General features: G+C 46.5%; 1 protein-coding gene across 1 annotated transcript in view; it reads left to right on the top strand.

The window, feature by feature from the left end:
* Window positions 1–26,480, top strand: part of OLAH (oleoyl-ACP hydrolase) — a 33,270-nt gene extending 6,790 nt beyond the window's left edge. The window contains 3 exon segments of the mRNA XM_033931219.1: window positions 1,943–2,112; window positions 11,369–11,451; window positions 24,265–26,480. Of these exon segments, the coding sequence (XP_033787110.1) occupies window positions 1,943–2,112; window positions 11,369–11,451; window positions 24,265–24,407 (396 nt within the window). The 3' untranslated portion in view covers window positions 24,408–26,480.

The following is a 26,480-nucleotide window of genomic DNA, read 5'->3' as shown; positions in this document are numbered from 1 at the left end:
ATTCATAATTGTCAGGATAATTAAATGATCATTCTAGATCAGTCAATGTTTAAAATGTAAATTGTGAGTTAACTCATCAGACAAAAACCCCTCTTATCTGGCTACTGCTAGGTCTGAGTTCAAGGACACAAATGCAACCTGGTACCATAGACAGTCGGGTTTTCAGGTTATTTGAACATGATTATGCATGAGACAATGTAAGCAAATTTAACCTTGTAAGCAAATTTAACCAATGTAAGCAAATTTAACCTTGAAAGCTCTACCGATTAGTCAGAGCTTCCTTAAATGGGGTCATAAAACTTGTATCTAGAATTGAAATCTTGACAGGCCCTCATAGTAACATAGTAGATGACAACAGATGAAGACCTGAATGGTCCATCCAGTCTGCCCTACAAGATAAACATGATGTGATATAACACATGCATACTTGATCTTGAGCTGTCTTTGCCATTATCAGGGCACAGACTGTAGAAGCTTTATTTTCAGCCCACACCTTCAGAGCTTGCACACTTTCTGTGACTATAATAATGGGGGTCATGGCCGCAGTATGTTCAATGGATTAGAGGTTCATCAGAACAAGTTTGGATGTCCTGTCTTAGTGATAGTCTGGTGCTACAGCAATCCAATATAGTACTCAAATTCAAATTTTTTCTTTTTTGGCAGAAGGCCCCACCACACAGCCAGTAGGGTTGGGACTAGCACTTTCTCCTTTCTGTACTATTCTTCAATCCTCTGCTACTGCTACTTTCCTAAAGCAGCAGCAGACTGAAAGAATGGTCACTTGACCTTCCCGTACATACCTGTGGCTGCCAGCCTGCCCCCCTCCAATGTCCCTTCTTCCAGGGCATAGCCAGCAGCCACAGGTATGTACAGGAAGGTCAAGTGACCACTCTTATTTAGGACCTAATAGAATGAGGAAGTTTTTTTTTTTTTTTTTGTTTATTTTGTTTACACCACAGCACCAGCGTGGGATTGGAGAGGGCAAAGTGGGGTGTGGTGGGTGAAAAGGCTACAAAATAAACCGGCCAGGATGTTTGAAAAAAAACCCCACCCAATTGGGTGTGAAAAACAAATTGTGTCAAATAAAAAAAATTGATTCAAAAGGCCAAGTTGAATCGAAAATTTTTTTCCCTGAATCGGGCAGCATTACTGTTCACATGAGATGTAAGACTTAGACCCTTCTGGAAAGAAAACATGGGCACTTGCAGATCTTTTTACAGTTCTTTCTGATTTAGTGAGAAGACTCCTGTCCTGTGAGTGACAAGTCTAGCCTCCACTACATCACATTAAAGTTAGGTATAGCTTAGGAGCTTGGACTGAAGAATGTTCCCCTATGATGACTAAATGGTAACATAGTGACATAAAATTACTCCCTTAAGTTAAAAAAATAAATTTGTGGTAGATCTGGGATTACACTGCTTTCACCAGTACCTAGTTTTATTGTTTGCTTTATTAGGTTAGTGTGTAAAGACTACAGCATTTTAACCTTTTAGATGCTCACAAATCGGGAAAAGGCCTTACCTCAGGACATGATTGATACACACACATCCTCAGAACTCTGCTAGCAAAGGGATTTCAGCAATAAGATTAGAGGGCTGCCCACTTTTTTGTATCTCGCTATAGCACCTCACTGAAACCAGCCGGAATTGTAGCTGTCATTCACCATCAAGAATATAATTTTAGTTAGAACAAGCTAGTTAATTGTTCTCATTATCTCACCAAGAACAAAATGGGTCTTCTCTATTTGTGGAGGAAAAAACCTTTAAAATTCAAAATTGGCATTTATAAGTCCACTTCTATCCAACTGGGCATGCTAAATACTGAGAGCTGAGCATTCTATATTTATCGATGAAAATTCATGTCCTCAAAAGCTCGTCTGTAAGGTGCCACCAACTTCTGTTATTTTAAAACAGTTAGTGAATCCTCATTTTGAATTTTACAGTCAAAGGCTCGTTTTTCTGTTCATAAAAAATCTGAACTAAGCGAGGAAGACTTCCTGAAGTGGATGACCACCATTGGGGGCACTCCTGTTGAGATCCTTCAGAGCAAGGAGAATTTGAAAATGTTTGTTCCAGTGCTAAAAGCAGATCTCGGTGTGGCTGAGAAGTTCATGTGAGTTATACTAGTTCACTGGAAAACCAGAAAGCATCTTATTTTTAGTAAGCTTAGAAATATATTGGATGCAGGTATATACCCAGAAGCACCAAATTGCAGTAGTCTAAGCATGATAATACCATATTCTGCAAGACAGTCCTAAACATAGAGGCAGACAAATATGGGCACAAACTGTTCAACGGACACAATTTAAAAAACACCTTTTTTACCACTGCACATACACGCCCCCTGAACGTCAGACAAGAATCTAGTAAAACCCCTAAATATTTTACCTCCGTGGATATGGCAACAGTAGTGTCTAATAGGTCCACCTCCATGCAATTCATTTGCATGCAAACTTGGTAGCATATCGATCGCTGTTCAGCAATTGGCCAGAGAATCGGCCAACAGCATTCCACTTGGTATTACCGACTGACTTTAGTGCATCTAACCCTAAGTAGTAGATTTAAAACAGTAAATATTTTTTCACACAACGTATAATTCATTGCCGGGGAATGTGATGAAATCAGTTAGCTTAGTGGGGTTTAAATAAGATTTGAATAATTGCCTAAAAGAGAAGTCCATTGGCCATTATTGAGATGGCTTGGGGAAATCCACTGCTTATTCCTAGGATAAGCAGCATAAAATCTATTTTACTCCTTGGGATCTAGCTAGGTACTTGGGTCCTGGGTTGGCCACTCTTGGAAATAGGATACTGGGCTTGATGGACCTTCTGTCTATCCCAGTATGGCAATTATTATTTTCTTATGAAAAGCCACATACAATCAATAATAAAACAATCTTTCCTTGTGATGAGAAAGCTAAGATCCATCAGAAAATGCTTTGAAATAGACGCTTTCTGAATTTTAGTGAAATCCTATCTTACCTAGGCTATTGTAATATAACACTACACTTTTCCCTCCAAATTTGCAGGAGTTAGGGGCAGAGCTGGCTTGCGAATATGGAAATATTGCGAATAACTTTAGGGCTAACTCACCCCTACCTCCTTCCTGGACCTCTCCACACCTTACCTGGTGGTCTAGTGGTAAAATGGGGTAGGAACAATCTTCTTACGCTTCTGCCCTGTGCAGAGCCATGAACAAAATGGCTGCCATGAGTTCTCACTGTAGTCTTGTGTCTTCACCTAATTCAAAATGCAGCAGTAAGACTCATATACGGGCTATGGAAATAAGAACACCTACAGCCCTATTATCTGAAACTACATTGCCCATAACTGCAAGGATCAAGTTTAACAATATAAAGTCTACCAGGCAAATTACCTTATCCATCTAATATAATAAAATGGTAGGCCGCGCATGCGCACTAAAAAAATCGTGTTCCCTGATCAGTCGCGAAAACACGATTGCGCATGCGCGGGTTTTACGTCACCACTTGCTCGCGGTGGCTTTCAAATAAAAATAAAAAATTACACAGCTGCAGCGGCCTTCCTCACCCCCGCCTCTCACTGTCAATGGTACCGGCTCCTCTCTCGAACTGCACCAGGATCGAGAGAGGAGCTGCAGCGCCGGCTTTCAACTTAAAACAAAAAAATTTTTAAAAAACCCAACTGGAGATCGCCGCTCTCACCCGGCTCCCACTGTGCAAACCCCCCTCCCCAACTGGAGATCGTCGCTCTCAACCCCCTCCCCCCCCCAACTGGAGATCACCGCTCTCACCCGCTCCCACTGTGCAACCCCCCCCCCCAACTGGAGATCGCTGCTCTCAACCCCCTCCCCCCCAACTGGAGATCGCCGCTCTCCCCCCCTTCCCCCCCAACTGGAGATTGCCACCCGCTCCCACTGTGCAACCCCCCCCCCAACTGGAGATCGCCACTCTCACCCCCTTTCCCCCCAACTGGAGATTGCCGCTCCCACTGTGCAACCCCCCCTCCCAACTGGAGATTCGCCGCTCCTCAGCCCCCCTCTCCCCTCCAACTGGAGATCCCCCACCGCTTCTCACCCGCTCACACTGTGCAACCCCCCTCCCCCATGGGAGGATGCGCCGCAGCAAAAGAGCTGGCACAGGTTCTGGAGGGGGAGAGACATATCGCTTCTGCACCGGTACAAAACATCCCTCCAGCGTTGCACTCGCTGCATGTTAAATAGGCTGCTTCGGCCTTTCTCCTGCAGTTGAGTCCCTTTGCTGCTTCACTGATTACGTCATCAATGACGCAACAGAGAGCCTCAACGGCAGAAGAAAGCAGAAGCAGCCTGTTTAACGTGCAGCGACTGCCAACGCTGGAGGGAGGTTTGATATTAAAGTCATCTTGCTGGGAGAGGGGTCGCAGAGTCAGTTGGGGGTTGGGCTGGGAGGGGAGAGAAGCGTCTGCCTCGGTGCTTCAGGCAGCAGCAGCGTTTACAATTCGCTGCTGTTGCTGCTTCAGGCCTTCCTCTCTGGCGCGGTCCTGCCTACTTCCTGTTTTCATGAAGACAGAACCGGCCAGAGAGAAAGACCTGAAGCCAGCAACAGCAATGAATTGTGAATGCTGTGTGCTGACCAATGAAGTAGTTAAATGAGGAAAGGGAGCAGAAGGGAGAGAATGCCTTGGAGGGAAGGAGGAAGGTATGCCAGACAAGGCAAAAGGAAGGAGAGATGGAGAGAGGCCATATGGGAGAGAAAGAAAGGAGAATAGAAAGAGAAGAGAGGGCAGTGAATGGAAGGGGCAACATAGAGGGTGAACAGTATTCTAGCACCCGTTAATGTAACGGGCTTAAAGACTAGTTCACTATAAATTAGCAAAATCATGGAATCAACTACCACTTACACTACGATCTGTGACCACTATCTCAGGTTCAGAAAACTTCTAAAAAAATTTCTCTACCAAGACAGAGAGCTAAACTGGAAGTTACTGAAATGGCAATTGTAAAAGCTGTCTACTGCAACTCCTGGGACATAACGATGAGCCAACAATTACCTACTTGTACTTGTAACTATGTTTATCCCAGGACAAGCAGGCAGCATATTCTCTACATGTGGGTGATGTCATCCACGGAGCCCTGTCATGGACAGCTTTTCAAGCAAACTTGATTGAAGATCTTAAAGTTTGCTAGTGCTGCACCACGCATGCGTGTGCCTTCCCGCCCCACTAGAGGGTGCGTCTCCTCAACGTGGTTCCCAGTTCTTAGTTTTCCACGGAGCCAGAAAGCCCTGTCTCTCTTCTCTGCAATCCTAAGTGCCTTTCTTGCACCGCAGCTTCTTTTCTAGTTTTCTAGTTGGAAGTCGCTGTACTCTGCGTCTTTTTCTCAAAAAAAAAATTTATATTTTTCGTTTTTTCTTCATCGTTCAGTGACTGGGGGATCCCGTTTTTTTTTTTTTTGGCCAGTGGGCCTCATGTGGCCGCGGACTTCTTTTTACCATATGTCCCGGCCTCTTACCAGGTCCAAGAAGTGCACACAGTGCAGTCGGGTAATCTCCATCACAGACCCGCACCGTTGGTGTGTCCCTTGCCTAGGTATTGATCACCCTATGGACTCTTGTCCTCGTTGTGCCACCCTTCAACCTCGGGCTCTTCGTTGGCGTCGGGCCAAGATTCTGGACCTTTTCGCCATGGAAGCTGACCATACCTCGACCCTGGTCTCGGCCTTGGTCTCGACGTCGGCCTCAAAGACCTTGGTCCCGATCAAGTCTCCCTTGATGGCTCCGGCTTCGAAGACCTCGACCTCAGGTAAGTCTCCTCTTCCTCCTTCAGGTTCAGCTCAGCTACCGAAGAAGTCGTCCTCAGAGTCTCTGACCACCCAGACAGTGAATGTAGTCTTGCCGGCCTCGACGAGACCTCCTCCCAAGCGTGCCTCCACGCACCAGTCTGTCCAAATCCCTTGGTCTCGGTGCCGATGTTCGAGGATATGCTTAAGGCTATCTTAACCTCGCAGATCTCTGCTTTAGCTCAGCTGGCCTCGACCTCACTTGTCGTTGACCAGCCTGAGCTTCGCACCGAGGGGTCTCGACGCTCGTCCTCGATTGCCTCCTCGCCTGCTTCCTTGAGGCGGACTTCTCCCGCCGCCTGACCTCAGTCAAAGCGCCGGCCTAAACGTACTTCTTCCTCAAGACAGCGGTCCACCTAACGGCCCAGAGATTCTCCCCCGAGGCGGGGTAAGTCGCCGGGCCATCGCACTACGGGGTCCATCAAGCCCTCCGACCTCGTACTGTCTGACTCTCGTCTTCGCTGTTCTCCCGTACCATCTCGGTCTCTGCACCGAGGAGCTTCGAGGTCAAAGACGCCATCCTCTCTGCCGAGTCGGAAGGAATCTCCCTCCCGAGGCTTGCCGAAGCAGGCCTCCCGGACCTCTGTTCCTCGGACCTCTGGGTCCTCGCCTTCCAGGTTCTATAAGCGCAGGCTGTCATCGACTCCCCCTCGTTCTCTCAGCGGGGCCTCCTCGACGTCCATGCTTGTGGACACTGACCTGTCGGCGCAGTATTTGAGGAGGCTTCCCCCTCGTTCTCTGCTGCCCCTAAGTCCCGCTTGAGGGGCATTCTACGGGAAAGCCGTCCTCCTTCACCAGGTTCGTGATGGACATGGGCAAAGCGCTGCAACTGGACCTCCAGTCCGGATCCAGGTATACCAGGGAATATTTGGAGGAGATGGAGCTTCCTTACCCACCGAAGGAATCCCTTCGCTTTCCCTTGAACCCAGTTTTGCAGCAGACTTTCTTCCGGAATTTAGAAACACCTTACTCTATTCCGTCCAAGGTGGAGTCCGGGTACCGGACGGTCCCCTGTAAGGGGTTTGAGAAGGCTCAGCTCTCCCACCAATCCTTAGTGATGGAGTCTTCCTTGAAGAAGTCTAATCCTTCCAAGATTTACGTGGCTGTTCCTCCGGGCCGGGAGGGCTGGACTATGGACAAGTTTGGCAGGCGCCTGTACCAAAATTCGATGATGGCGAACAGGGTTCTTAACTACAACTTTACATTTACATCATATCTGAAACAGTGCATCAAATCCATGCCCTCGTTTCAGGTGGATTTGCCTGTTCGTCACCAGACGGAATTTTACCGGCTCCTGGATACACTGTCGCAGATTCGCCTTTATATATTTCAGGCGACCTATGATGCCTTTGAACTCTCTTCATGAGTCTCCGCTTTTGCGGTAGCCGTGCACCGCCTAGCCTGGCTCCGCATAGTTGACATGGACCCGAATCTGCAGGACCGGCTGGCGAATCTCCCGTGTTTGGGCAACGAACTCTTTGACGACTCCATCAAGGCAGCCACCAAACGCCTCTCTGAGCATGAGCGCTCCTTTGCCTCCTTGGTTAGGCCCGAGGCGAAGCCCGCTCCTCCTAAGTCCTACAAGTTGCATTCCCAATGTTATCCTCAAAAGTTCACGCCGGCTTTTTCCAGGCCACCGCCTCGGCGGCCGCAGCAGCAAAGGGCCCCTCAGAAGCCTCAGATGCCTGGGCCAGTCAAGCCTGCGCCGGCTTTTTGACTGGCCCAGTTGGAGCGGGCCGGCCCCCTTCTGTTCTCAAGTCCTCTCCTCTGCCTATAGGGGGCCGCCTCCATGCCTTTTATCACCGCTGGGAACTGATAACTTCGGACAACTGGGTCCTCTCTGGCATCAGAGAGGGGTATTCCCTACACTTCCAGACGCCTCCTCCGGACCTGCCCCCAGGAGAGTGTCCTTCCAACAGAGCGCTACTTCCCCTTCTTCTCCAGGAGGCTCATGCCCTTCTTTGCCTCTGGGCGGTGGTGGAGGTGGTCCCTTTGTGTCAGCAGGGCACCGGGTTCTACTTCCGGTACTTTCTAGTCCCCAAAAAGACCGGGGATCTACACCCTATCCTGGACCTCAGTGTCCTAAAGAAGTTCCTGGTCAAGGAGAAGTTCCGTATGCTCTCTCTTCCCACCCTGTATCCCCTGATGGACGAGAGGGATTGGCTATGTTCCCTGGACCTGCAGGAGGCCTACACTCGCATCCCGATTCACCCGGCTTTCCTCAGGTTCCTTTGCTTACAAGTGGGAGACCTTCACCTGCAGTATCGGGTCCTCCCGTTTGGGCTTGCTTCATCCCCACAAGTTTTCACCAAGTGCCTCGTGGTGGTGGCGGCGGCTCTGCGGTCACAGGGTCTTCAAGTGTTCCCATACCTCGACGACTGGCTTATCAAAGCACTGTCACTGCGGGAGGTTATTTCAGCGACCCAACGGACTATTACGTTCCTTCAATGTCTGGGCTTCGAGGTCAACTTCCCCAAGTCCCAGTTGTGCCCCTCTCAGTCTCTGCAGTTCATTGGGGCAATTTTGGACACGGTTCGCCTCCGCTCGTTTTTGCCTCAACCTCAGCAAGCCCCCCTCATCCACCTGTGCCAGCAGGTCTCCCTTCAGTCTAAGGCCTCAGCAAGCAGATTATGATCATGTTGGGACACATGGCCACCACCATTCATGTGACTCCTTTTGCCAGACTTCACATCCGGGTACCTCAGTGGACCCTGGCATCCCAGTGGAGACAGGACCGGGATCCCACCTCTCAGCACATTGCGGTGACTTCCTCCTTGAGGCAATAGCTCCGCTGGTGGATGCTCTCTTCCAATCTTTCCAGGGGTTTTCTCTTTCACACGCCCCCGCCACAGAAGGTCCTTACAACGGACTCCTCCACGTATGCCTGGGGGGCTCACCTCGACGGCCTCCGCACTCAGGGTCCTTGGTCCAGCTCCGACCGTCGCTGCCACAACAACCTGCTGGAGCTTCGGGCTATTTACAATGCTTTGGTAGCCTTTCGGCATTTGCTTCAGGATCGTGTGGTCCTGGTGCGAACGGACAACCAGGTGGCGATGTATTATGTGAACAAGCAGGGGGGTACGGGATCCCTGTCTCTGTGCCGGGAGGCTCTTCGAGTGGGCGATACATCACAACATATTCCTTCGAGCGATTCTACATCCAGGGTCAGCAGAGCTGCCTGGCGGGACAAATTGAGCTGCCTGCTCCAACCGCACGAGCGGTTGCTCCACTCTGGCATCAGGTGTTTGCTCGCTGGGGGATGCCGCAAGATAGATCTGTTCACCTCCCCCCTCAACAACAAGTTGCCTCTCTTCTGCTCCAGGATTTACTCCCCGGATCGTCTCGTAGGCGGATGCTTTCCTTCTGGATTGGAACGGACCGGTTCCTATACGCATTTCCTTCATTTTCCCCTGATTCTGAAGACACTCATCCAGCTCAAATCAGTCTGAGCCACTATGATTTTGATAGCTCCTCGGTGGCCCAGGCAGCCGTGGTTCTCCCTTCTACTTTGACTCAGTGTCCGGGAGCCTCTGCTTCTGCCTGTTTCCTTCTCTGCTGTCTCAGAGTCAGGGTTCGCTGCTGCATTCCAATCTGCAGTCTCTACACTTAACAGCTTGGTTCCTTTCCATGTGCCTCCCTCCTTCAGTTTCTCTCAGTCGGTGAGGGATGTTCTCGATGCCTCTCGGAAGAATTCCACTCGTCAAAGCTACTCCCAGAAATGGACTAGATTTGCTGCATGGTGTGCTACACACCGCATGGAGCCACTGTCTGCCTTCTTGTCTTCCGTGCTGGATTACCTGTTACCCTTGTCTCGGTCTGGTCTCAAATCGACATCTATTCGAGTCCATCTCAGTGCGATTGCTGCCTTTCATCAGCCGCTTGATGGGAAACCGCTTTCTGTCCATCCGGTGGTTTCCCGATTTATGAAGGGCCTCTTCAATGTTCATCCTTCACTCAAGCCTCCCCCAGTGGTGTGGGATCTTAATGTGGTTCTGGCTCAATTGATGAAACCTCCATTTGAACCCATTGATAAGGCTCATCTAAAGTATCTCACTTGGAAGGTCTGGTTCCTGATTGCTCTCACATCTGCTCGCAGAGTCAGTGAGCTGCAAGCTCTAGTTGCGGACCTGCCTTTTACTGTTTTTCATCATGACAAGGTGGTCCTTCGTACTCATCCTAAGTTCTTACCTAAGGTGGTTTCGGATTTCCACCTCAACCAGTCCATTGTTCTTCCAGTGTTTTTTCCTAAGCCCCACTCTCATCCTGGGGAGGTGGTGCTTCACACTCTTGACTGTAAGAGGGCATTGGCTTTTTATCTCCAACGCACCCAGTCTCATCGGACGGCTCCTCAACTCTTCATATCTTTAGATCCAAATCGGTTGGGGCATCCTGTTTCCAAGCGCACCTTGTCCAACTGGTTAGCTGCTTGTATTTCCTTCTGCTACACTCAGGCTGGTCTCCCACTGCCGGGTCGGGTCACGGGGCATAAAGTCCGAGTGATGGCGGCATCTGTCGTTTTCCTCAGGTCCACGCCTATTGAGGAGATCTGCAAGGCCGCCACTTGGTCCTCGGTTCATACCTTCACTTCTCACTACTGTTTTTCCAGACGCGACGACCTGTTCAGCCAGTCGGTTTTGCGTCATCTGTTCTCTTAAATTGCCAACTTTCCCTCCATCCCATCCTGGTTAGCTTGGAGGTCACCACATGTAGAGAATATGCTGCCTGCTTGTCTTGGAATAAAGCACAGTTACTTACCGTAACAGGTGTTATCCAGGGACAGCAGACAGATATTCTCGCAACCCTCCCTCCTCCCCGGGTTGGCTTCTTTATTAGCTATCTGAAATGAGAACCACATTGAGGAGACGCGTCTTCTAGTGGGGCGGGAAGGAACACGCATGCGTGGTGCAGCACTAGCAAACTTTAAGATCTTCAATCAAGTTTGCTTGAAAAGCTGTCTGTGCTGGGGCTCCATGGATGATGTCACCCACATGTAGAGAATATCTGCCTGATGTCCCTGGATAACACCTGTTATGGTAAGTAACTGTGCTATTTGAAACTATGATCTAACTATTAATAGTTATACTGATCTACCTGTACTAGCAACCCTAGTGAATGTCTGTGTCAGTCTGTCCATTGTAACTTCCTAGGTAACTGGCCCAACCTCTTGTAATGAATAGGTAAAGGTGGTATACCATATAGTTTATTATATCCCGCAATTTTCAGCAAGGAATCATTGCGGCTTACAATTGTTCTGGAATAGAAAACCTGATTAATATAGCATAACATGTTATGCCATTTGGTAGGCTTAAACTAAATATATCATTTATCCAGACAGCAGCTGATAGCAGAGTTCTTTCACTGGCTGTCAGTGAAGGCATAACCATTTGAATTCAGCTAGAATGCTGGTGCTACATGAGCATCTGATCCTGTTAAAAATCTATAGGGTTGACTTTGTGTTTTGGCTTCTTAACTCTTCTATTGTAATGGCCACAACCAAAGCCTAGCAAGTAAACTGATGGAGTTGGGGCTTTTCTTAAGGACACTTTGATTATAATTTTGTTTTTCTGTTACAGCTATGAGAAACCCTCTTGTAGTGTTCTGTCTTGTGATATTACTTGCTTTGATGGGACAGAGGATGTGCCACATGACTTGGAAGGTAACTGACTGAGCATGTTGTATTTATAGTTCATAGTTCAGTTTATTTCATGTACTGCTTAGAGTTAGACAATAACATCACAGCGGTTTACAAAAAAAGTGAGGGATACAACCCAGGAGATAAAGAATTGGATTAAAACAAAAATGAGCTAATTACAATATCATAAATGCAATACAGAGAACACAAAAGGATATAAGGGAGGTATAGAAATAATGAACAACATTAAATGGCATGTGGAAAAGCCTGGGGAAAAAAACGTATCTTAAGCTGAACCTGCTGAGGGAATCTCAACATAAAGGCAGTTAATAAATCTCAATAAATAAGTCTTCAAATGTGTCTTTAAATATCTTAAAGTAAGAGGACAGTAATGCCTAGAGCAGGGATTCTCAATCCAGTCCTCAGGAAACACCCAGCCAGTCGGTTTTCAGGATAACATAAGAGTTTCCATACTGGGACAGACCGAAGATCCATCGAGTCTGGTATCCTGTTTCCAACAGTGGCCAACCCAGGTCACAAGTACCTGTTAAGATCCCAAAGAGTTGCCTCACTGTATGTAAACCTATCTCATCCATAGGGTTGAGAATACCTGGTCTAAAGGAAAGTTGTTTGAGAGCATAGGAGCTAAAACAAAAGTTCCTGATATAATCCAGCTATTAGAAAACTTAAATTGACATTTTCCACATGTTGCATTATCCAGAAACTAAAATTCTATGTATATAGAAGAGTATAGTAAAAGCACTATCTGTTTTTTATGTTTATCAACATACAGAATATTGGAAAGAACTTATTTTTTAAAAAAGGGAAAAAATGATGGCTTTGCATGTCTGTCTATTGGCACAATTTTAAAAAGTGATAAATTTCAAACTGGGTAAGCAGGAAGAAAACATGAAGCTTTGCATGTGTTTAAATAACAAAATTCTAGGGTGTGTAAATTTGGAGGCTTGATTCTCCAAATAATTCCCTACTGTTCTCTATGAGTAAAGAAATGTTGACTATAATGCTCTCTTCTAAAAACTTCCCCTTCCCCCTCACTTTGGCATGGAATAACAAAGAGAACAAAAGGAGTAGTGTGGCATGGCAACTCAAAAAGTCAATAAGCGACTTCCAAACCAATTGTAAAAGCAGTCTAATGTGTTTCAGTAGCCACAGCAATAAAACTAAAAAGCAACTTTCCCGGTTTGTAGTAATATGCAGTATCATTAAGGGCTCTTTTTTTCTGTGTTAAGTGGTATAATCCAGAAGGTGGATATAACATTTTGACTCTTTATCAATGTAACATTTACCATGCAGGCGCTGTGGATGCAGAAACACATTTGGCTGCTTTTACAATTGATTTTGAAGTCTAGATATATTTTATATACTTGGAACCATCTTTATCAACTTTATTTACCCTTTTTGAGCTGCCATACTGCCCCTTTTGTTTTCTGCATTTGTTTTGCTCTCGTCAGTGGTGTCATCTCTGTAAACATTCTGTAGCCTTCTGTGGATGTCAGATAGCCTGCACCCCTTCGTTAAGAATTCAATACCAGCACTTTGCTTCTGTTTGGCTTCCATTATGTACCTGCATTGAAGAAAAATATTCTGGAACACCTGTATAAAAGAAATGTTACTTTACCAACATGTGCAGTTTGAAAGACCTGTCAGTTAATGGAAAAAAAAAAAAAAAGTTATGCTCACTTTTGTATTAGCCATCATATACGTAATACCCAACAACCAGCCCCCACAAGCCATTTACACTTATATACTCACCTCTCCATATCTGCCATAACCACACATTGACTATCCCCATTCACATGCCTCATTTATAAAAAACAAACAAAGGGTGCTAGTTATACCTGCAGTGAGCTGAACTGTACAACCCATGCTTAGAATCTTTTCCTCCCTTATTTAAAGATATTTAAAGCACTTTTTGATGTTTTGTTGTATTACTTAACTAGAGTTGGATGCCTCATTTATACCCATCCCTCAATATTTTACACCTTATCCTTACACTCACAACAGCTCCCACATATATACTCGCACTCACCTACAGAACCCAATATTATAGTGTTTTCTTCACATTTTATAATTGCTAAAAAAAAAAAAATTGTGCCTTTTATATGATCCCCACCAAAACAATTTGGAACCAATCCCTGGACTCCCAGAAGTTAAAACGATGATGTTTATTAATGCAAAATTAAAATACAATACACAATGTAATAAAAGCCAACAAATAATAAAGTCACTTGCAAGCTGTAAACAGATATCTAGACCCTACACGGGCCATGTTTTGGCAGTACAGTGGAACCTTGGTTTACGAGCATAATTCGCTTCAGAAGCATGCTCATAACACAATTTACTCATAAATCAAAGCGACTTTCCCATAGAAAGTAAGGGAAACTCGCTTGATTCATTCCACCTCCCATCCACCCCACCGGTCACCGGCGCTGCTCCACTCCATCCCACCACATCTCCAAAAGACCCCCCCCCCTGAAACCACTGGTGCGCTTCTACATCTCCCCCCTCCCGCAAACCGGTGTAGCCACCCCGCCTGTAAACGTGACTCCCCCCCCCCCCTTGCGAACCGGCACTGTCCGCTGAAGAGGCCTGGTTTGGCGCATACTATGCAGAAGCGTTAGCAGGGCGTGACAGAGACCTCCCTAGTTCTGATCAGAGGGTCTTATATACATGCAAACACATTTAGAACTTTGACAAAGTTAGGATAATTAACAAAAGACCAGGAAATCAATGTGTAGCGTAGGAAAATGGGAATTTCATATTTATGTGAATTGTTCGGTGAAGCAAGACCATAAGGGAAATCAGGACACATTTCTAGAGATATGAAACTGCTTCCATGTTTCTCTCGCTCTCTGTCTCTCTCTGTCTGTCTTTGTTCAGGGTTTTCCCGTCTTGAGCTTCATGGGAAAATTGACAACAGATGTGCTTAGGCCAGTTAGGAAGAGCATATTAGATTACGTATCCCAAAATGGAGTATAACATGCATTAAATATGAATGTAATATATTGTGTTGTGGATGAAAGGGACCCATGAACGAATGAATGATGTCTGAAGGTATACTAAACATGAGTGGGTTTTGAAAAACATATTTTATATACAGTGGTACCTTGGATTACGAGCATAATCCGTTCCAGGAGCATGCTCGTAATCCAAAATGCTCGTTTATCAAAGCGAGTTTCCCCATAGGAAATAATGGAAACTCGCTTTGATAGGTGCACCCCCCCCCCCGATCCAGCAACCTCGCTGCCGCCATCGGGCACCCCCCCCCCGCCGCGACCTGAGGTCCCCCAACCCTCTTCTTACTTCAGTGTAGCCACCGGCACCAGCATGTCCTGCCGGTGCCCGAAGATCTGCCTCCTGTGCTGGGCCTTGAGCATGTGCGCATGCTCAAGGCCTGAGAGTTCACGTTCTCTCGAGAGATTCTCGGAGAGAACGAGAGCCAGAAGGCCTTGAGCATGCAGAGATGCTCAAGGCCTAGTCGGAGGAGAGGCATGATCTTCGGGCACCGGCACTTCCTGTGGCTTGGTGCTGCATGCCGGTGCCACATTGGGGAGTAAGCTTGCACTTTGGGTGGGTGGGGGGATGCCAGTTCGCATGGAGGGGGGTGGGGGGGGGGGCGATGCCGCTTAGCGGGCGGGGGGACTCGCAAATAGAGTCAATGCTCGGTTTGTGAGTCACGATTTGTGAGAATGTTATGCTCGTCTTGCAAAACACTCGCAAACCGGTGCACTTGTAAACCGAGATTTGACTGTATTTGCCTTCTTCAGGGGTCCTCAAATACAGCAATAAAAACACTGTAGCTTCACAGAAAACATTCGTGAGAAAGTGATTTAATATTTCTATCATGCTAGCTGTGATTCAAAGAATTTGATTTTTTCTTAATTGGACATCCATGAATGCTCATTGTAATTTACAAAAACACATTCTAATATAAAGAATTAAAAAATATTTATTTATTTAAAATTTATATACCGCATAAATATATATGAAAAATACATAAAACATTAGTGATAATTAACAGTTGGCCATAAAAATTGCATGATATTATTCAGATATAAGATGTCCTCCTTCCCAGTGCAGCCTCCCAGCAGCAATGAGCGTTTCATTTTAGGACAGGCCAGAATCATCATGGAAGATTAAATGGGAACAATACGCAGAACTTGAGTTTGGGAACATTCTCCCCAGTTAAGTCAATGCCTCAGTATAATAGTAAATTCTGTGAATTATAGGATGTTGATTTTTCACATTAGGAAACATGTCCTGCAAGGGAAGAAGGGATGGATTATTCTAGAATGGTGTGGATTACCAACATTCTAAGAGCACCAGCTGTCTCCAAGCTTGCCTACATCCTCAACCTCTTTATCTATTGAACTCTCCACCTCATTGTACTACGTGAGATCTGGCTCTGCAATGAAGACTCAGCTTCATCTGCTGCCCTGTATCATGGATGTTACCTTTTCTCCCATACATCTTGGTCATGGTGGAGGTGCTAGGCTTTTACTCTTGCCCTCCTGTCGATTTCAACCTTTCTTCCATCTCAGGCTCACTGTTTTCCTTCATTCGAAGCCCACTCCATTCATCTATTTGTGCAACTGCATCTTCAAATAGCAGTCTTTTACCACCCCGATAAGCCCTTTCCTTCCTTTCTCACTGACTTTGACTCCGGGCCTTCTTCTTTCTTGAACCTTCATCCCCTTCCCTCATTCTTGGCAATTTTAACATTTCACACTAATGACCCCTCCAAATCCTATGCTTCCAGGCTCCTAGCTTTAACATCCTCATTCAGTCTCCAGTTGTGCATCCACTACCCGTATGCACCAAAATAGTCATTGCCTCGATCTTGTCTTTTCCAGCTGTTCCATCACAAATTTCTCCACCGCAGTTTTTCCCCTTTCTGAACATCTGTTAACCTTCACAATTCATCGACCAATCTCCAATACCTTCAGAAGTCACTAGTCTGTTGACCCTTGCATTCTCTCCACCGCTGTTTCACCCCTCCTCTCAACCACAATGCTACACAAGTCTGTCAATGAGTCCATCTCCTCCTATAACTCCATTCTCTCCTCTGCTCTAGATACCCTCTCTCTTCCCACTCCACGTTCTGTAGGACACACTAAACTCTAGCCCTGGCTGACTCCAAAATTTGCTACTTTTCTTGTGCCAGGTTTGCTGAACGCCTTTGGTTCAAATCCCACACTCATGCAGACTTCATGAATTTCAAATTCCTCCTTACCTCTTTCCAGTCTGCTCTTTGTTACCAAACAAGTCACCCATTTGACTAACTCAGCTCCAACCCTTGCCGGGTCTTTGCCACACTGAACTTTACTCAACGTGCCCTCCATCACTGTTCCCCCAGTGTTTGACCGAGTACTTCCATGACAAAGTTCAAAAAATCAACCTTGAGTTCCCAACCAAGCTACCCCACCTTTCCTTCCTCCAATCCACTCTATCCAACCCTTCTTTGACCTCTGCAACCTTTTCTGAAATCACTAAAGAGGAAATTGCTCATTTTCTTTCCTCCTCCAAAACTCACAACCTGCTCCTCTGATCCCATTCTCACCCATCTTCATCAGCACTGTTTTTCCCCTGTCCTTCCTTCTATCTGTCCAAATCCTCAACTTATAACTGGCCACTGCAACTGTCCCTGATCCCTTCAAACATGCCATGATTATATCACTCCTCAAAAAACCTTCACTAGACCCTACCTGCCCTTCCAACTACTTCCACACCATTACCTTGAATTTCTTTCAGCCCTAGCTATTCTTGATCTAGCCAGGTTTTCACCCCTTGCACTCTATGGAAATTGCCCTTACTATAGTCTCCAAGTTCCTGGCCAGATCCAAAGGCCTCTACTCTATCCTCATTTTACTTGATCTCTCTGCTGCCACCTTCTCCTTGACATGCTGTCCTCACGTGGATTTCAAGGCTGTTTTTCTTTGTTCTAGTCTTATCTCTCATCACACCTTATGCAGTGCTGGATCCTCCTCCCACTGCTATTCTACTATCTATTGGGGTGTCCTGGGCCCTCTTCTTAGTGAATATCACTTATGTGCTGATGACTCCCTGATCTACCTCTCAACACCTAAAATCTCTACAGGAATCCAGGCCAGAGTCTCAGCCTGCCTGTCTGACATCACTGCTTGGATGTCCCATTGCCACTTTAAAATTGAACATGGCCAAGACTGAGCTATTAATCCTTCTTGTTCTCTCCCTCCATTCTCTTGTCTCATCAACTCATAACCTCGGGGTCATCTTTGACTCCCCTCTACCTTTCTCTGCACACATCCAAGAGACCAAAACCTGTCATTCTTTTCCAAAATCCAAACCTTCCTCTCTGCGCCTACCACCAAAACTTTTAGAACCTCTAGCCTAGACTACTGCAACTTGCTCCTAACAGATCTCCTGCGTAACCATCTCTCTCCCCTTCAATCTGTTCAAAATTCTGCTGCACAAATTATATTCCACCAGTCACTATACTCATTCCTCTCCTCAAGTCATTTCATTGGCTCCCTATCCTTTTCTGCATACAGTTCAAACTCTTCTTATTGATTTAACAAGTACATTCATTATCCCAGGACAAGCAGGCAGCTATTCTTGACTGATGGGTGACGGCACCGACGGAGCCCCGGTACGGACAATTTTAGAGTGATTGCACTCTAAGAACTTTTTAGAAAGTTCTAGCTCGGCCGCACCGCGCACGCGCGAGTGCCTTCCCGCCCGACAGAGGCGCGCGGTCCCTCAGTTTCTTAGTTTCCGCGGAGCTAAGAAGACGCGTTTTCAACGGCTGTTGAAAATTTTTTCCTACTTGCCTTCCCGCTCGCGTAAACGTTTGGCTAATTTGCCTTTTTTCTTTCTTTTATTTTGTTAAAAAAAAAAAAAAAAATCTTTCCAATTTTTTCTTCAATTTCGGTTTTCCCCGGCGGGGCCTTCTGCCACCATCGAAGCCTCGGCCTTCGATTTGGCGGAAGCCGTTTTTCCTTTCATGCCCCCTCAACCGGGTTTTAAAAAGTGCCAGCGGTGTGCTAGGCCTATATCTCTCACGGACCCACACAACTGGTGTTTACAGTGTTTGGGTCCTGAGCATCAGGCCTCCTCTTGCACCCGCTGTGCTACTCTGAAAAAACGAACTTTAAAAAATCGCTTAATTCAACAGCGATTGTTGTTCGGTGCCGAGATGTCCGACCCCCGTTCCTTCGACTCCGGCTTCGGCACCGATTCAGTCGGCACCCTCGTCTTCGACGCCGCGTGATTCCACACCGGCATCCCAACAGTCAGGTAAGCCGGCTAAGAAGCCTTCCCCGCTGGAACGTCTTCCGGCCTCGAGTGCAGTGAGCCCAATCCTGCCGCCGGTTCGACGCCAGCGGAAGCGCTCCGCCCCTATAGAGGTGAGTCCCTCGACATCGGGCTCCTCATCTCCGGGGCGTCGAGCGGCACCGCAGGTACCGCAGAAGAAAAAAGCGGTACCGGTGCCATCCCTCGATGACCGCATTACGGCCATCCTTCAGGTGCAGCTGAAGGAACAATTAGAACGACTCCTTCCTGCTATCATGACACCGAACCTTCCGGTGCCAGTTCGCACCGAGCCATCGGTACCGGTTGTTGAACAACCTGTATCGGTACCGATTGTGGAACCCGTTTTAACCGCTTCCACTGTTTCGGTACCGCTTCACCTAACCTCATCGGTATCGATGCCAGTCCTTGCACCGGAGCCGAGAGCTCACCATCAATCGGTGCAGACTTCGGCACCGGTGCGTCCGATAACTTCTCCGGACACGGTATCGATGAGGTCGGGTAAGTCGATGCGCAAAACCCGACACATGCAAACGTCGACACCTGAGTCTCGGGACCATTCTTCCCATGTAAGGGACCCTGATCTGTGGGGAGACTCAGAGGAACCCTTTCTTTCTGAAGGCGAATGTTCCTCAGAGGAGGAGGATTCGGCTGTCCCTGACCCATCCTCCAAACAGGCCACTTCCTCTTTTTCTAGTTTTTTGAAAGAGATGTGTGAGTCCTTGTCCATTCCTTTGGAGGCTGAATCCAAAAAGTCTAAAGCTTTTTTGGATGCCCTTGATTTTGATCAGCCTCCAAAGGAATTTTTGAAACTTCCTCTTCATGACATCCTGAGGGAAACTTTCTATAAGAATTTAGAGACTCCTTTAACTGTCCCAGGGGCCCCACGTAAACTGGATTCTCTATATAAGGTAATTCCCATTCCTGGGTTCGACAAACCTCAACTACCACATGAATCCTTATTTGTCGAATCCACCCTTAAAAAGACTTCAGGAGCCAGTGTATATGCATCTGTCCCTCCTGGCAGAGAAGGAAGGGCCATGGATAAATTTGGTAAGAGGCTCTACCAAAATGCTATGTTAGCTAATAGGGCTAGTAATTATGCTTTTCATTTTTCTTTTTATTTAAAGCATCTCCTTACCACCATGGCTTCTTTCGAGAAATACCTTCCTTCACGAAAGCATTCCGCTTTTCACACATGCTTGTCGTCTCTTCTCCAATTGCGTAAGTTTATGGTGAGATCCATATATGACACTTTTGAACTTACATCCAGAGCGACAGCAATGTCAGTAGCTATGCGTCGTTTGGCCTGGCTTCGGGTATCCGAGCTTGATGTTAACCATCAAGATCGGTTAGCCAATGCCCCATGTCTAGGGGATGAGCTCTTTGGGGATTCCATGGACTCAACCACACAAAAGCTCTCTGCTCATGAGACGCGCTGGGATACCCTGCTCAAAAATAAAAAGAAGCCTCCTCCGCCAAGACCATACAGGCAGCAATCGGCCTATCAACGCCGTTTCACAGCCCGTCCATTGCCTACCACTGCTCAACAACCTAGGCGTCAGAGACAACAGCAACGTCAGCCTCCCAGACAACAGCAACAGCAACAAGCTGTAAAACAACCTCCTCAGCAAAAGTCACAGCCCTTTTGACTTCATTCTCCGCAGTATAGCCAGTATCCCTATTCCTGCTCTCCTGCCTCAACCCATAGGAGGTCGACTTTCTCTGTTCCTCAGCCGGTGGGAAGTAATCACTTCGGACCAATGGGTCCTCAACATCATCCGCCACGGCTACTCTCTCAACTTTCAGACTCTCCCACCTCAAAGCCTGCCAAAAGAGTCTGCTTTGAACAGTCCTCAATCAGCCCTCCTTATTCAGGAGGTCCAATCCCTCCTCCTTCTGAACGCTATAGAGGAAGTTCCTCTAGATCAAAAGGGGCAGGGATTCTACTCCCGCTACTTTCTAGTTCCCAAAAAGACAGGAGATCTCAGACCCATCCTGGATCTTCGCGATCTCAACATTCATCTAGTAAAAGAAAAATTCAAGATGCTTTCTTTAGCCATCCTTTATCCCCTTCTAAATCAAAACGACTGGCTATGCTCCCTCGATCTCAAAGAGGCTTACACTCACATACCGATCAATGTAACCTCAAGACCATATCTCCGATTCATGATCAATCATTGTCATTACCAGTACAAGGTGCTGCCCTTCGGTCTTGCCTCATCTCCAAGGGTATTCACCAAATGTCTCATTGTGGTGGCGGCTTTTCTACGCTCTCACCACCTACATGTATTTCCTTACCTGGACGATTGGTTGATCAAAGACACTTCTGCCCAAGCGGTCCTTCTGGCCACCAACCAAACCATCCAGTTTCTACAACTTCTGGGATTCGAGATCAATCTACCCAAATCCCATATCATTCCCACTCAGAGACTTCAATTCATTGGAGCGATCCTAGATACACTCCTCATGAGAGCTTTCCTGCCATCCAATCGTCTTCAGACCCTTCAGTCTCTATGTCACCAGGTACTTCCTCTGCCGTCCATCTCAGCAAGGCAAATGATGGTGCTCTTGGGTCACATGGCATCCACAGTTCATGTCACACCTCATGCCCGTCTTCACCTGCGCACTCCTCAATGGACCCTTGCGACCCAGTGGTCCCAAGCGTCGGACCCTTGCTCACGACACATATCTGTGACATCATCTCTTCGTCAGTCTCTGCAATGGTGGTTGGTATCCTCAAATCTATCCAGAGGTCTTCTGTTCCATCAGCCTCCTCATCAACTAGTCATCACCACCGACGCCTCCCTGTATGCATGGGGAGCTCACTTGAACGAGTTCCAGACTCAAGGTCTTTGGTCAGCCCAGGAGAGGAAACATCAAATCAATTTCCTGGAACTCAGAGCGATGTTTTACGCCCTCAAGGCCTTCCAACACCTTCTCTTTCCTCAGGTCCTTCTGTTGTGCACAGACAATCAGGTTGCGATGTACTACATCAACAAACAGGGTGGGACAGGCTCTCGCCTTTTATGCCAGGAAGCCCAGAAGATCTGGACTTGGGCCATAGATCATCATCTCTTCCTGAAAGCTATATACATTCAAGGGAAACAGAATTCCTTAGCAGACAAACTCAGCAGAATTCTCCAACCTCACGAGTGGACACTCGATCCCGTAACTCTGCACTCTATCTTCAATCAATGGGGCACTCCTCAGATAGACCTCTTTGCAGCTCCTCACAATCATCAGCTGCCCCTATTCTGCTCCAGACTTTACTCTCCACACCGTCTAACAGCAGATGCTTTTCTCCTCGACTGGTCGAATCTGTTCCTGTACGCCTTCCCTCCTCTGCCTCTCATGTTGAGAACCTTGTTCAAGCTCAAGAGGGAACGAGCCACCATGATTCTGATTGCTCCGAGGTGGCCCAGGCAACATTGGTTCTCCCTTCTACTTCAACTCAGTTCCAGGGAACCTTTTCTTCTTCCTCTGTTTCCTTCGCTGCTTACGCAACAGCAGGGAACCCTTCTGCATCCCAACCTCCAGTCTCTACACCTGATGGCTTGGTATCTCTCGGGCTGAATTCGACTGATACTCTTTTATCTCAGCCCGTTCGTTCCATTCTGGATGCCTCCAGGAAACCAGCCACTCTACAATGTTACCATCAAAAGTGGACGAGGTTTTCTTCCTGGTGTCTTCTTCATCATCTTGATCCCACTTCCCTAGCGGTGGAGACGTTGTTGGATTATCTTCTCTCTTTGTCTGATTCTGGCCTGAAGTCCTCTTCCATCAGGGTACACCTCAGTGCCATTGCAGCTTTTCATGAGCCAGTCCATGGAAAACTTCTTTCAGCTCATCCCCTGGTATCCAGGTTCATGCGCGGGCTTTTCAATGTGAAACCACCTCTTAAAGCCCCTCCGGTTATCTGGGATCTCAATGTGGTTCTTTCAGCTTTAATGAAGCCTCCATTTGAACCTTTAGCTACTTCTCCTGTCAAATTTCTCACTTGGAAGGTACTTTTCCTTATTGCTCTTACCTCTGCCAGGAGAGTCAGTGAGCTTCATGCACTGGTTGCAGATCCACCTTTTACGGTCTTTCATCATGACAAGGTGGTTCTGCGTACACATCCAAAGTTTCTCCCCAAGGTTGTCTCGGAATTTCATCTCAACCAATCCATTGTCCTACCGGTTTTTTTTCCAAAACCTCATTCTCATTCTGGGGAACAAGCTCTGCATACTTTGGATTGTAAAAGGGCTCTTGCTTACTATCTGCAGCGTACGAAACCCCACAGATCAGTTCCCCAACTTTTTCTGTCCTTTGATCCGAACAAATTGGGACGTCCTGTTTCTAAACGCACGTTGTCTAATTGGCTAGCAGCGTGCATTTCTTTCTGTTATGCTCAGTCCGGACTGACACTGGAAGGTTCTGTCACGGCCCATCGAGTCAGAGCAATGGCAGCATCTGTAGCTTTCCTCCGTTCCACTCCTATTGAGGAAATCTGCAAAGCTGCTACTTGGTCCTCAGTTCACACTTTTACATCTCATTATTGTCTGGATGCATTCTCCAGAAGGGATGGTCACTTCGGCCAATCTGTATTACAAAATTTGTTTTCTTAATGGCCAACCTTCCCTCCATCCCTCTTTTTGTTAGCTTAGAGGTCACCCATCAGTCAAGAATAGCTGCCTGCTTGTCCTGGGATAAAGCACAGTTACTTACCGTAACAGGTGTTATCCAGGGACAGCAGGCAGATATTCTTGCGTCCCACCCACCTCCCCGGGTTGGCTTCTTAGCTGGCTTATACTAACTGAGGGACCGCGCGCCTCTGTCGGGCGGGAAGGCACTCGCGCGTGCGCGGTGCGGCCGAGCTAGAACTTTCTAAAAAGTTCTTAGAGTGCAATCACTCTAAAATTGTCCGTACCGGGGCTCCGTCGGTGCCGTCACCCATCAGTCAAGAATATCTGCCTGCTGTCCCTGGATAACACCTGTTACGGTAAGTAACTGTGCTTTCTGCAGCTTCTCAGTATCTCTCCTCTTATCCCTCTTTACACTATTCTACTCAAACTCCATTCATTGGGCAAGCCCCTTTTATCTGTATCCTCCTCTATTGCCAACTCCAGACTACGTTCTTTTTCTCTTGCTGTACCACATACCTGGAACAAACTGCCCCAAGTTGTGACATCAAGCTCTTGCTATGGCAGTATTCAAATCCTGACTAAAAGCCTACTTCTTCGAGGTTGTTTTTTTAACTCCTGACCCTGCTCACTGATAAAGCACACATGCCTGTCTGAGAAACTCCCTAACCCCCCTACTTATCCTGTTTGTCTGTTGATTAGATAGTAAGCTCTACTGAGCAGGGACTGTTTCTTGCACATTTTAATGTACAGTGCTATGTATGTCTAGCAGCACTATATAAATTAGTGCTGTAGTATAGTAGTAATGTTCAAGAAATCTCTACTAGAATACTCCTTAAACCAGGCTTCTATATGTCTTAAGCTACCAAGTCATTAAAAGTACTTTTTTTTTTCTTTTTAGCCTGGAAGGAACTAACAAGTGGAAATTTCAATATTCACATGCTTCCTGGAGGACATTTTTATCTCAAAGAACCTGCAAATGAAAAGATCATAATGGACCATATCACAAAGCACTTAGAAACTGCAGGAATGGACTACCTCTGAGAGGATTTCCATTTTTTGTGCAGGTGCGGTGCTTCTTCAGTCAATAAATATAGGAGGTCTGGGATCCCTACTATTTTAACTACATTGTTCTCCATCAACTCCCCTTCTGACAAAAGCTTGCTCTGGTGATCCTCCACTGCCTTAGATTGGCTAATGAGTCATGCAACTATTGCCTGGCCTCCTCTCAGGGACACAGTCTTCACTTCCACAGTGCTAATGCTACCTAATCATTCACTAACTCAAGGTCGGGCCAAAGCAGAATGGAAGCCTAAGAAAGACTGGCATTTTTTATGTATACTAAGAAAGAATGAAAAACTTAATTATTAAACATTAATTACATTTTTGCAAATACAAATAGGTGTACACATCTTCTCCAGTAACAGGGAAAAGACAACTGTTTAAAAAACATCTATGCTGTCTTATTTCCACTTCAAATGCTGTACCTATTCCACAAACAAATCTTGGGCCAGGTATGCTTTCCAATGGCAAAAAGAGACAAGTGACATTTTTATCAAAATTGGGTTAATGATATATCTGACTTTGGGGAAGCAAGGGATATACATATGTGTAATCCTGCTTGAACTAAATTATGTAGAGGATCCTTTTTGTGAAAGTTTACCTGGCAGCATAAACTAATTACTGCAGATCAGAATATGTTCTGTTACATAAACATAGTAGTCTATACATTAGATGATCAATCTGTGCTTACAAACTGTTTGCAGAAGGGTGTCAATCACATCTTTCAGCACCACCTCCTTCACCAGTGGAGCTTGGTGCCCTTTCCAGTTTTTCCTTCTGCTAGCGAACTATTGGACATTCAAGCCATAGAACCAGTTCCCGAATAATCGGGCTCTGGCAGATACTCCATATACTTCATAGTGCCCAAGGCACAAAAAGACTAGAGACCGATCCTGGCCCTAAAATATGTGAATGCGGTGCCGAGAATACTGCATGGAAAAGGTTCAGTCAGTCCTCACAGTGGTGGCTCCACAGGAATTCTTAGCCTCCCTAGCTCTGATACTGTTCCTTCATATTTCCTTTTTCCCGGACCATAGGAAATATTTGAGATTCCATGTCCTTCAAAGGCATTTTTAGTTTGCAGCTCTACATTTTGGGTTGGCAATGGCCCCACACACCTATACCAAGGTGATGGCAGTGGTCAAAGCTCACTTCCATAGGATGGGGATACAAGTACACCCACACCTGGCCGATTGGCTGATCAGTGCACCATCAAAACTGGAGGGCAAGCAGCCAGTGTAACAAGCTGTGGATCTCCTTCAGCAGGGGTAGGGAACTCTGGTCCTCGAGAAGTGTATTCCAGTCGGGTTTTCAGGATTTCCCCAATGAATATGTATGAGATCTATTTGCATGCACTGCTTTCAATGCATATTCATTGGGGAAATCCTGAAAACCGACTGGAATACGGCTCTCGAGGACCAGAGTTCCCTACTCCTGTCCTACAGGATCTAAGCTGGATATCAACTTCTAGTGTAGCGCAATGGTTAAAGCTACAGCCTCAGCACCCTGGGGTTGTGGATTCAAACCCACGCTGCTCCTTGTGACCCTGGGCAAGTCACTTAATCCCCCCCCCATTGTCCCAGGTACATTAGGTAGATTGTGAGCACGCCGGGACAGACAGGGAAAAATGCTTGAGTACCTGAATAAATTAATGTAAACCGTTCTGAGCTCTCTTGGGAGAACGGTATAGAAAATTGAATAAATAAATAAATAAGAGTCATCTAGAACCGACCCAATGCTTGGAGTCTGCTTTGGCATGGTGAAAGGCTGTGTTTTTCTTCCCAAGCCAAGCACACAGAAATTTAGAAAGCAAATTTCAGACTTCTTACTAATGCCGAGTTCCACAGCCTAAAGGGACCCCAAACCCCTCATTGAGCTAAGTTATGATTCTATTAATCATGCATAAGTGATGTTCTGACAAGTATAAAACAAGTATAAGAAGAAAGGAGAAAATCCTATACAGTGGTGCCTCACACAACAAACTTAATTGGTTCCAGGAGCAAGTTTGTTATGTGAAACGTTCGTTATGTGAAACGCGTTTTCCCATAGGAATAC

This window comes from Geotrypetes seraphini, chromosome 2 (genome assembly GCF_902459505.1).
Source record: "Geotrypetes seraphini chromosome 2, aGeoSer1.1, whole genome shotgun sequence".
Classification (NCBI taxonomy): Eukaryota; Metazoa; Chordata; class Amphibia; order Gymnophiona; family Dermophiidae; genus Geotrypetes; species Geotrypetes seraphini.
The sequence above is the reverse complement of the archived record's forward strand: the minus strand, read 5'-3'. Positions and strand labels throughout refer to the sequence as shown.